Source organism: Oncorhynchus tshawytscha, linkage group LG09 (assembly GCF_018296145.1).
Source record: "Oncorhynchus tshawytscha isolate Ot180627B linkage group LG09, Otsh_v2.0, whole genome shotgun sequence".
NCBI lineage: Eukaryota > Metazoa > Chordata > Actinopteri > Salmoniformes > Salmonidae > Oncorhynchus > Oncorhynchus tshawytscha.
The window spans coordinates 11,986,851-11,999,003 of record NC_056437.1 but is presented as its reverse complement, the minus strand read 5'-3'; the positions used below and the strand labels follow the sequence as shown (position 1 = coordinate 11,999,003).

Genomic DNA, 12,153 nt, shown 5'->3' with positions numbered 1-12,153 from the left:
CTAGGATTGGCTTTGCCTTAAAGGTCATAATGAGGAATGCTTTTCCAACAGTCTTGAAGGAGTTCCCACATATGCTAAGCACTTGTTGGCTGCTTTTCCTTCACTCAGCGGTCCAACTCATCTCAATTAGGTTGAGGTCAGGGGTTTGTGGAGGCCGTTGTCCTGTTGAAAAACAAATGATAGTCCCACTAAGCGCAAACCAGATGGGATGGCGTATCGCTGAAGAATGCTGTGGTAGACATGCTGGTTAAGTGTGCCTTGAATTCTAAATAAATCACAGACTGTGTTACCAGCAAAGCACCATCACACCTCCTCCTCCATGGTTCACGGTGGGAAGTACACTTGCGAAGATCATCTGTTCACCTACTCTGCATCTCACATAGAGAGATGTAACCAAAAATCTAAAATTTGGACAAAAGGACAGATTTCCACCAGTCTAATGTCCATTGCTCTGCCTCCCATTTCTGTAGGGTGAAACACCCCCTGGACAGGATGCTAGTCTATCGCAGGGCCTTATCCCCAATCCATCTCCTAAATACTAAAGTTCCAAGCATAGAGGCATCAGGTCCCAATTTTGGAGTCTTTGGTATGACTTGACAGGGGATCAAATCCCCAACCTTCCAATCTCAGGGCTGACACACTAACCACAAGGATACATATGGCTCTGCTTATCCCTATGGATGTGTTTGGTGTCAATGTTGTTATTATTCTGTTCTCTCCTGTCTCCCAGGCCTGTCGCCGTTGTATTGCAGCCTGTTTGGCCTGATGAGGGAGAGCGACCGCATGTGGTTCCCACCCAATCACATCCTCAAACTCGACCAATCAGCAAATGACAGTCTCCTCTTCAGAGTGAGGTAGGATGTGGGTGTGGTCAGGGGTCTAGATTTTATTTTTCTGTTGAAAAGGAAACAATTCGATTGGCTATTAAAAATATTAAGGAATTAAAGTGTGAAATATGCAATGCTGTTTAATTAAAGTATCATTGTATGGTAGTAGTATTAGACACAATGTGCTTGTCTTTTATATAGTCCTCTTCTTTATCTTCTCTCCTCTTCCTGTTTCTTCTCCCTTTCTGTGTCCCCCCCAGTGATAAAATCATTTATAAGGTTTATCTTAAACCATTAGGGATTAAAGGTTATGTAGCATGGATAAGGAGTAATTAAAAATATTAAACGTAAGTCTGACTAGGTTAGACTGGGAGTGAGAGGAATGTGTGTATGCCTAAGAAAACACCTAGAAACAATTCAACTATGGTTGAACTGACCCGGCTATAACTCTGGGAACGTATGATTGTACCGGGAGTAACCCCTCCAGGTTTCCTTTTTCTGGGGGGGGACTGGAACTATCAGCTGGGTAGTGATAAACTAAAATTCTAGAGAAGAAGATGGCTCTCCTAATGTTAGTGTGCATGTGTGTGCGTAGGTTAGAAGAATGTTATAAAAGGAACATCTTTGTATGTGAACGGGAGACCTCTCGTGAATAAACATTTATTTGACTAATTGTGAGCTGGGAATTCTGTCTGTTTCATTTAAACCAGAACTTTACACACTCTGGGTTGCAGACCGATTAGAATAATTGAAAATGAAAAACATTGATAATAAAATTCTACATCACCCAGGTACTACTTCCCTGGCTGGTATGGAGGCTCCTGTTCCCACCGCTATGGGGTCAACAAGGGAATGGACAGCCCGGTGTTCGACGATACCGTCATGTCCTACCTCTTCGCTCAGGTTAGTCTTGGGCTATATTTTTTACCAGGAAAGTTTTCTCAGTCTTGTAGTGTGAAATTCAAGAGTGTAGGCGTGCTGATCTTGGATCAGCTTTGCCTTAAAGATCATAATGAATGAGCACGACTCTGAGTTGCTTTGTAAATGTGGGCTCTAGTCTGACATGTATGCTACAGACTCCCCTAAAATAGCCTACCTGTAAAGCCACCTTTCAGTAACCTGAGGTATTAAGTAACCTCATCCCCTGGCTCAATTGCTACAGAGAGAGAGCCAGCTGGTGAGACCAAATTGATTTTGCCAAGCAAAATCAATTTTGGGCAACTGGTTTCTATAAACCAATCACCAATCAACGAAGCTGTAAAGTCTGTGTGGTGTAAATAACTGCCTAATCTACCCGTGTGTGTGTGTGTGTGTGTGTGTGTGTGTGTGTGTGTGTGTGTGTGTGTGTGTGTGTGTGTGTGTGTGTGTGTGTGTGTGTGTGTGTGTGTGTGTGTGTGTGTGTGTGTGTGTGTGTGTGTGTGTGTGTGTGTCCGTACATATGCTGAAGAAAAGGGGAAGTGGTGTTGGGAGGGTGAGAGGCAGTGATGAAGGCTGTGGCTGGTAGGGTGTGTTTTTGTGTGTACGTGCGTGTTTTTAGAATGTCTGTGTGGACTGTGGTGTCCTTTTCAGTTTTTATCTTCACATTCACATTGTCACAAAACACACTGGGTGGGAGAGATTACCCTGTACACGTTAGTTACTATGCGAGGTCCTGCTGTCATTTTAAAGAGCAAGCTGCAATTGCTACATCCATTGATTCTTGAAGAATATAACTTATAAATGCCTTATGAGCTTAGTTCAACTGTAATACCCCATCAGAACCTGAAACACAAGCTTGTTTTACTTCAATATTTGTAAAGATTGAAAATGTAAACAAACACTGTATACAACTGCTTATAACTATAATGTTGATATTTTGGATGGTCAGTCCTTGCATCAATACCTCCGCTTATTAATTCAAGAGTGTTTACATTTCTCCAGGCCCATCCATCAGCTTTTTACCAAAACAGAGGCTGGGGGAGGATCCCTTAGTTTATTGTTTCAATGGTGGATGGCCCCTTTAAGTCTGTATTATAGAAAAATGGAGGCCCTGTGAGGAAAGCGGTGTTGACTTTATTCCACAGTTCTAAGAACTGAGGTACTTTGTTTCCATGTAAAAAAAAAAAAAAGACGTTTTCTTTGGTTTCTATTCTTGGAAATGTGTCTTATGTTCCTCAAGACATTCTGTCTACTGACGTGTTGTTTGTATAGCCGAGACCAATGTCTCCTGTGGTTTCACTTGATGTTTATCCCCAGAGAGAATAGAAGTTCAACTGGACTGGCCATAGTTCTAGAGCTCACACACACTAAGATCCTTATCGCTTTTGGTGCAGAACAGACATTTGTTGAGCAAAACAATGAAAGAGGGAGTGTAATACTTCAGGTGTAGCTTGTGGAAACATGGCTGCATGTATCCCACGTACCATGGCAGGCTAGAAAAGGCAGTCAGGAAGACGAGGGATGCAGGGTGTACGTGTTTGAGATGGACAACATTGCAGTCGGAATCACTGAACTGCAAATCTCCTTGCGTCTTAAATAGCATAACTAATCATTATGTAATGAAGTGGTTGTGCCTGCATCCTACCTTGGTTAAATGGATCTCCTCAAACACACAGGCAGTCTTTTCTCCCCAGTTAGGTTGTAACCCTGCCTGTGGGGACCTCTTCCTTAGCCAGCATGAACAGACAAAGTGTACATCCCAAATGGCACCCTATTCCCAATATAGTGCACTACTTTAGACCACGGCCCATAGGGCTCTGGTGCACTACTTTAGACCACGGCCCATAGGGCTTTGGTGCACTACTTTAGACCACGGCCCATAATGCTCTGGTGCACTACTTTAGACCACGGCCCATAGGGCTTTGGTGCACTACTTTAGACCACGGCACATAGGGCTTTGGTGCACTACTTTAGACCACGGGCTTTGGTGCACTACTTTAGACCACGGCCCATAATGCCCTGGTGCACTACTTTAGACCACAGCCCATAATGCTCTGGTGCACTACTTTATACCAGTCTGGGACTAAGGTGTAGTTTCAACACTATATGGAGTCTGGAACACCTGACCCTAGGCAACACGGGGTCTAAGGTGTAGTTTCAACACTATATGGAGTCTGGAACACCTGACCCTAGGCAACACGGGGTCTAAGGTCTAGTTTCAACACTATATGGAGTCTGGAACACCTGACCCTAGGCAACACGGGGTCTAAGGTCTAGTTTCAACACTATATGGAGTCTGGAACACCCGACCCTAGGCAACAATGGGACTAAGGTCTAGTTTCAACACTATATGGAGTCTGGAACACCTGACCCTAGGCAACACGGGGTCTAAGGTCTAGTTTTAAAAAAATAACCTCAGTGATCTCCATCTTGCTATTGTAGTGATTCAGTTATACTGTATGTAGGCATTGATGTAGGGACATCGTTCCTCTATTCCACGGGTGCATCGTTGAACTGAGACCGTAGTCACTGTGTTGCCGAAGGTCCGATTTGTTTAGACTACCCTATTTAGGGTGCCACTTGGGGCATGCCCCAGAGACTGGGGCATGCCCCAGATAGGGGCGTGTACCAACTGCCTCATGCTTTAACAGACATGTGATATGTTCGGGGTGTCTGCCAGTCTGCTGTGGCTGTCTGTCATATGTTAACGTTACCAACCCTCCTCTCTCTTTCTCTCTACTCTCTCCCTCAATCGTTTGCCTTGTTTGTTTTCACCTTATGGCACTTTTATCCACTACATCTCCCTCCCTCCCTCCTCTCAGTGGCGTAGTGACTTTGTGCATAGCTGGGTGATTATCCCAGTGGACCATGAGACCCAGGAGGAGTGTCTTGGCATGGCTGTGTTGGACATGATGAGGATGGCTAAGGAGAGTAGCCAGTCCCCTGTGGACATCTATAACGACACCAGGTGAGTAGGCTGGTAGGAGGAAGATGGTGCATGTTGAACCCGAGAAGAAACTGTCAGAGCTGAAAACCGTATGATCACAAAGCAATGTGTACACAACGGTCAAACCAGGTGGAATGCAGAGCCTTCCCTGCGGTCACTGAAGAAGAGATGTTAACCCTGGGCGGTGTCCTGTCTAAAAATCCAAACCTGACACTTTCCTGGCCACCTAATCATCCCTAGAACCCCTTCAACCTCTGAGTTGTACTGTTCATACACGTCACAATCAGGGTTCAATACAAACCATGTTTTGGCATGTGATATTGTAGTGGGAAAGAATATCTGATATGTGTACACTACCAGTCAAAAGTTTTAGAACACCTACTCATTAAAGGGTTTTTCTTAATTTTACTATTTTCTACATTCTAGAATAACAGTGAAGACATCAAAACTATGAAATAACACGTATGGAATCAAGTAGTAACCAAAAAAGTGTTAAACAAATCACCTCACTCCACCCCACCCCCGCCTCACTCCACCCCACCCCCGCCTCACTCCAATCCACCCCCGCCTCACTCCACCCCACCCCCGCCTCACCCAATCCACCCCCGCCTCACTCCCCCACCCCCAGCCTCACTCCACCCCACCCCCGCCTCACTCCACTCCACCCCCGCCTCACCCACCCCGCCTCCTCCACCCCCCCGCCTCACTCCACCCCCCCTCCCTCACTCCACTCCACCCCTGCCTCCACCCCGCCTCCACCCCCACCCCTGCCTCACTCCACCCCCCCCCGCCTCACCCACTCCACCCCGCCTCACTCCACCCCCCGCCTCACTCCACCCCGCCTCCACCCCTCCTCACTCCACCCCGCCTCACTCCCCCACCCCTGCCTCACTCCACCCACCCCCGCCTCACTCCACCCCACCCCGCCTCACTCCACTCCACCCCCGCCTCACCCCGCCTCACCCCCACCCCCGCCTCACCCCCGCCTCCCCGCCTCACTCCACCCCGCCTCCCCACCCCTGCCTCACTCCACCCCGCCTCACTCCACCCCACCCCCACCTCACTCCGCCTCCACCCCCCCTGCCTCACTCCACCCACCCCCGCCTCACCCACCCACCCCTGCCTCACTCCACCCCGCCTCACTCCAATCCACCCCCGCCTCCTCCACTCCACCCCCGCCTCCACCCCCCCCCCCCCCGCCTCACCCACTCCACCCCCGCCTCACTCCACCCCCCCGCCTCACTCCACTCCACCCCTGCCTCACTCCACCCACCCCCGCCTCACTCCACCCACCCCCCCTGCCTCACTCCACTCCACCCCCGCCTCACTCCACTCCACCCCCGCTCACCCACTCCACCCCCCCCTCACTCCAATCCACCCCCCCGCCTCCACCCCCACCCCCGCCTCACTCCACCCCGCCTCACCCCCACCCCCGCCTCACTCCAAACCACCCCACCCCTGCCTCCACCCCCGCCTCCTCCACCCACCCCCGCCTCACTCCAAACCACCCCCGCCTCACTCCAATCCACCCCGCCTCACCCACTCCACCCCCTCCCCACCCACCCCCACCTCACTCCAATCCACCCCCGCCTCACCCACTCCACCCCCGCCTCACTCCAATCCACCCCGCCTCACTCCCCCCACCTCCACCCCCCCGCCTCCTCACTCCACCCCCGCCTCACAATCCACCCCAGCCTCACTCCAATCCACCCCCGCCTCACTCCACTCCACCCCCGCCTCACTCCAATCCACCCCCGCCTCACTCCAAACCACCCCCGCCTCACTCCACTCCACCCCCGCCTCACTCCAATCCACCCCCGCCTCACTCCAAACCACCCCCGCCTCACTCCAATCCACCCCCGCCTCCTCCACCCAAACCACCCACCCCGCCTCACTCCAATCCACCCCCCACCCCCGCCTCACTCCAATCCACCCCCCGCCTCACTCCAATCCACCCCCGCCTCCACCCCCCTCACTCCACCCCAGCCCATGTTCTTAAAATCTGTATTGTGTTTGTTGTATCACATAATTCAGCTCTTTGCTGCTATTGATACTTGTATGTAATGGACCCAATTGTAACTAAACCAATTCTTTCACCTTCCTTCCACCTCCCTAGCTATAAGTCGTTCCTGCCCAAGGACATACGTGCCCATATCCAAGAGTACCACTTTGTGACCCGGAAGAGGATCCGCCATCGCTTCAGGAAGTTCATCCAGCAGTTTAGCCAGTGTAAAGCCACGGCTCGTGACCTCAAGCTCAAATACCTGGTGAACCTGGAGACGCTGCACCCAGCCTTCTATTCAGAGTGCTTCCGTGTCACTGAGTCCTTGGAAGGAGAGGTCACCATTGTCGTCACAGGAAACAACGGCATCCAGTGGTCCCGGGAGGAGGATAAGGAGGCAGACAAGGTAGGGGGGAGTAGTAGCGTCCTCTTCTCTCTTCTTCTTTCACTCTCTCTTCCTTTTTATTCTTGTTCCTTGTTCTCCTCGTCTTTTTCTTTCATATTTTTCCTTCTCGTCTTCTCCTTTTATCTTTCTATTTTCTGAAAGCACATATGACCTGTTGAGATAACCACAAAGGGGCTAGAGTTAGTCATGTGTTCAAATAGTCTCCTGTAATAATGTCATAGAGAGTCAGAGAAAGGATGTTTGAAACGGTTGTGCATTCAGGGTGGCTGCTACTACTCTCTCTCTCTATAGGGTTTCCAGACGTACTGTGATTTCCCTGAAGTTATTGACATCAGCATCAAACAAGCCAACAAGGATGGCTCTATCGAGAGTCGCATCGTCACCATCAACAGACAGGACAGTCAGACTCTGGTACGATGACTCTGCTAACCTCATAACTCAGACAGGGACAAGGGCATAATTTGTGTCTGAAATAACAAGCTATTTCCAATATAGTGCACTACTTTTGTGCAGGGCCATAGGGCGAAGTGCACTTTGTAGGGGAACAGGTGCACTTTGCTAGATCAGAACAGGAACATGTCTCATGTATTATGTGTAACAGAGGACTGATCCACCCATCCTCTTATCCTCCTCCATCTCTCTCTGCTACACAGGAGCTGGAGTTCCGTTCCCTGTCGGAGGCTCTGTCCTTTGTGTCTCTGGTGGATGGCTACTACCGGCTCATAGCCGACGCTCACCACTTCCTGTGTAAAGAGGTGGCGCCCCCTAGGCTGCTGGAGGCCATTCAGAGTTACTGCCATGGTCCAGTCTCGTAAGTCTAGACTAGGCACATATACTGTACAAACACAAGAACATCCACACACACATAGACACGTGTACTAGGGGTGTGTGGCTCAGCAGGTTTGTTCACCCGCCTGACCTATATGGGATAACATGACAATCTGAGGCCTGCACCCTAACCCGCTAATATCGAAAATGCACAACAGTTGGCTAGTCGGAGACGGCGTAACCATTTGATAGCGGGTGCAGGACTTGTTTTGCCTGATATGTTAGATATGTTGCCCTAGAAGACTAAATAAACTCTTTAGGTGTCCGCATGCTTCCCATGCGAAACAGTTCGGTAGAGTTTGGGTAAATATTATGACGTTTCTGTTTGTTTTGGACTTCGGTTAGCGTTTTTTCGGCTGTTCGGACACACATTTTTCTGGAGGCAAGCCGAAGTTCGGGGTTGAAGTCTTGCGTCCCTTCGTCGGTGATTGGTCAACAGTAGGGATTCTTCAATAAATTATGTGTTGTCATTCAACGAGAGACGACTCGTTTTCATATTTGGGGATTGGCTATTTGGGGATTGGCGTGTAGGCTATTTGGGGATTGGCGTGTAGGCTATTTGGGGATTGGCGTGTAGGCTATTTGGCGAACGACTGTTAGGCTCTAAAGTTTAGGCTTAAACATTAATGACAGATAATCTAAAATAATTCCATGTAGCCTATAGATATAAATTGCACATTTATGCATTTTTAAAGGCATTGTCTTCTGTTTTTATTCAACCCGCCCTTCATCCACACAAAATGTCATGACCCTAAACCCGTTTGTCCCGCGGATATAACCCCGTCAACCCCCTCATCACTAACTTGTACATATATACGCACATATATACGCACAGTACGACCATGACTGACCATATCTGTCCTGTCTCTCTATCCTCAGGATGGACTTTGCTATCGGTAAGCTGCGGCGGTCTGGGAATCACAAGGGTCTGTACATCCTCCGTAGCAGCCCTAAGGACTACAACAAATACTTCCTGTCTTTTGTAGTGGGCGTGAGTATAATACCATACAGTTGTTGAAAGACATGGTGCTAAGTGTGTTTAGTCCAGACCCTTCAGTGTTTCCAGATCTGAACGGGTCTGGATAGGTATGCAGGCGTACTGGTGCAGCATTCACCATATTGCTAACACCTTGCATATCTACAAATGTTGAAGGGTAAGGACCAATAGGGAGTGGTAGGGTGCATATCTGATCTGTGTCCCCCTGCAGTGTGACAGCCTAGTTGAGTACAAGCACTGCCAGATAGTGAAGACCGATCAGGGAGACTACATCCTCTCTGGGGCCACGAAGAGTTTTGCTTCTCTGAGGGAGCTGCTCCACCGCTACCAAAAGGAAGCTCTGCGCTCTGACGGACACATCTTCCAGTTCACCAAGTGCTGCCCGCCTAAAGCGAAAGGTGAGGAGGTCAGGGAATAAGGGTCATAGCTGTGTTTTGTGATTAAAACAATATCATAAACTGTGGGCTGACTCAGCTCTGCAGCTGAGCACTCAACACTAAGTCTATATTCTCACGGTAGTTTGATTAACAATGTTGTCATGTTGTGCTGCTACCATGCTGTGTTGTCATGTGTTGCTGTCATGCTATGTTGTTGTCTTAGGTCTCTCTTTATGTAGTGTTGTCTCTCTTGTCGTGATGGGTGTTTTGTTCTATATTTTTATTTACTGTATTTTTAATCCCAGGCCCCTGTCCCCGCAGGAGGCCGTTTTGGTAGGCCGTCTTTGTAAATAAGAATTTGTTCTCAACTGACTTGCCTATAAAAAATAATGCACTATTGTTTAAAAGGAGACATGGTGCTAAGTGTGTTTAGTCCAGACCCTTCAGGCAAATTCTTATTTTCAATGACGGCCTAGGAACAGTGGGTTAACTGCCTGTTCAGGGGCAGAAACGACGGATTTGTACCTTGTCAGCTCGGGGATTTGAACTTCCAACCTTCCGGTTACTAGTCCAACACTCTAACCACTAGGCTACACTACTGCCCCGGCAGTATTATAGTTCGAGCTCTTGTAAAATGATCATCAGCTAGGTCATAACGTTCAAGAGGGTTTATTTTGGTCACGTATGTTCACCATGATGTTCAATTCCGTTGTCTATAGTCAAACACAACAGAAACACTTAGGTTACACGTACTGTACATAACATTATGTTGTGTCACATTCAGTCCCAGTCTAAAGTTTGGACACACCGACTCATTGAAGTGTTTTTCTATTTTATTTGTACTATTTTCTACATTGTATAATAATAGTGAAGACATCAAAACTATGAAATAACACATATGGAATCAAAGTGTTAAACAAATCAAAATATATTTTATATTTGAGATTTTGCTAAGTAGCCACCCTTTGCCTTGTTGACAGCTTTGCACACTCTGTTCAGGGTCTACCTAAGCTGTCCAACTTGTTTTTGTTTAGCGTTTAAAACCTTTTTTGCTACGGTTGCCCTAATGAATACGACCTATAAAGAATACTAGATGATGTACTCCTAACTCACTTAACGTACTCGTTTCTGTGTTCCCTGTATCTGCAGACAAGTCTAACCTGTTGGTGTGCCGCAGTAACCAGGGTGCTGAGGTTCCCCTGTCCCCCTCTCTGCACAGACACAACATCAGCCAGATGGTCTTCCACAAGATACGCAAGGAGGATCTTGTCATCGTAAGATTACCTCTCTGTCACTCACTCTCCTCCTCCTTCAGCCATGACTGAAAGGTCAGTTAACATCCATTCCAGACGACACCATTCTGTATACTTCTGGCCCTTCTTTGGACACTGTGTTAACAACCCTCCAGACGAGCTTCAATGCCATACAACTCTCCTTCCGTGGCCTCCAATTGCTCTTAAATACAAGTAAAACTAAATGCATGCTCTTCAACCGATCGTTACCTGCCCGCCCGTCCAACATCACTACTCTGGACGGTTCTGATTTAGAATATGTGGACAACTACAAATACCCAGGTGTCTGGTTAGAATGTAAACTCGCCAGACTCACATCAAACATCTCCAATCCAAAGTTAAATCTAGAATCGGCTTCCTATTTCGCAACAAACCATCCTTCACTCATGTTGCTAAACATACCCTTGTAAAACTGACCATCCTACCGATCCTCAACTTCGGCGATGTCATTTACAAAATAGCCTCCAACACTACTCAACAAATTGGATCCAGTCTATCACAGTGCCATCCGTTTTGTCACCAAAGCCCCATACACTACCCACCATTGTGACCTGTACGCTCTCGTTGGCTGGCCCTCGCTTCATACTCGTCGCCAAACCCACTGGCTCCATGTCATCTACAAGACCCCGCTAGGTAAAGTCCCCCCTTATCTCAGCTCGCTGGTCACCATAGCAGCACCCACCGGTAGCACGCGCTCCAGCAGGTATATCTCTCTGGTCACCATAGCAGCACCCACCGGTAGCACGCGCTCCAGCAGGTATATCTCTCTGGTCACCTCCAAAACCAGTTCTTAATTTGGCCGCCTCTCCTTCCAGTTCTCTGCTGCCAATGACTGGAACGAACTACAAAAATCTCTGAAACTGGAAACACTTATCTCCCTCTCTAGCTTTAAGCACCAGCTGTCAGAGCAGCTCACAGATTACTGCACCTGTACATAGCCCATCTATAATTTAGCCCAAACAACTACCTCTCCCCCTACTGTATTTATTTATTTTGCTCCTTTGCACCCCATTATTTCTATCCCTACTTTGCACATTCTTCCACTGCAAATCTACCATTCCAGTGTTTCTAATTGCTATATTGTATTTACTTTGCCACCATGGCCTTTTTTTTGCCAAGAGCCCTTATCTCACCTCATTTGCTCACATTGTATATAGACTTATTTTTCTACTGTATGATTGACTGTATGTTTGTTTTACTCCATGTGTAACTCTGTGTTGTTGTATGTGTCGAACTGCTTTGCTTTATCTTGGCCAGGTCGCAATTGTAAATGAGAATTTGTTCTCAACTTACCTACCTGGTTAAATAAAGGTGAAATAAATAAATAAATTAACATTCTTATCATGGTGTAATGAGCTCTTTCACCTGTGACCTCTTTCACCTGTGACACGGTCACATACACCTGCATGTACCTGCAGACATTGCCACTCACACACATGATAGAGGACTTCAATCAGAGACTGAATTGTTGCTCCTTAGCTGGTTCAGGTGAAATGGTGGCATGAGATCTCAACTATGACGTGAATAATGTAGGTTAATAAAATATACATAGAAATAAA

At 47.8% G+C, this 12,153-nt stretch overlaps 1 protein-coding gene across 2 annotated transcripts in view; it reads left to right on the top strand.

Moving 5' to 3' along the window:
• Positions 1–12,153, top strand: part of LOC112257378 (tyrosine-protein kinase JAK2-like) — a 68,597-nt gene that overhangs the window by 39,225 nt on the left and 17,219 nt on the right. For both annotated transcript variants that reach the window (XM_042326544.1, XM_042326545.1), the window contains exons 3-11: positions 731–854; positions 1,619–1,730; positions 4,568–4,713; positions 6,809–7,100; positions 7,392–7,511; positions 7,754–7,911; positions 8,808–8,919; positions 9,137–9,323; positions 10,452–10,576. In XM_042326544.1, coding sequence (XP_042182478.1) covers positions 731–854; positions 1,619–1,730; positions 4,568–4,713; positions 6,809–7,100; positions 7,392–7,511; positions 7,754–7,911; positions 8,808–8,919; positions 9,137–9,323; positions 10,452–10,576 — 1,376 coding nt within the window. The remainder of the gene's footprint in view (positions 1–730; positions 855–1,618; positions 1,731–4,567; positions 4,714–6,808; positions 7,101–7,391; positions 7,512–7,753; positions 7,912–8,807; positions 8,920–9,136; positions 9,324–10,451; positions 10,577–12,153) is intronic.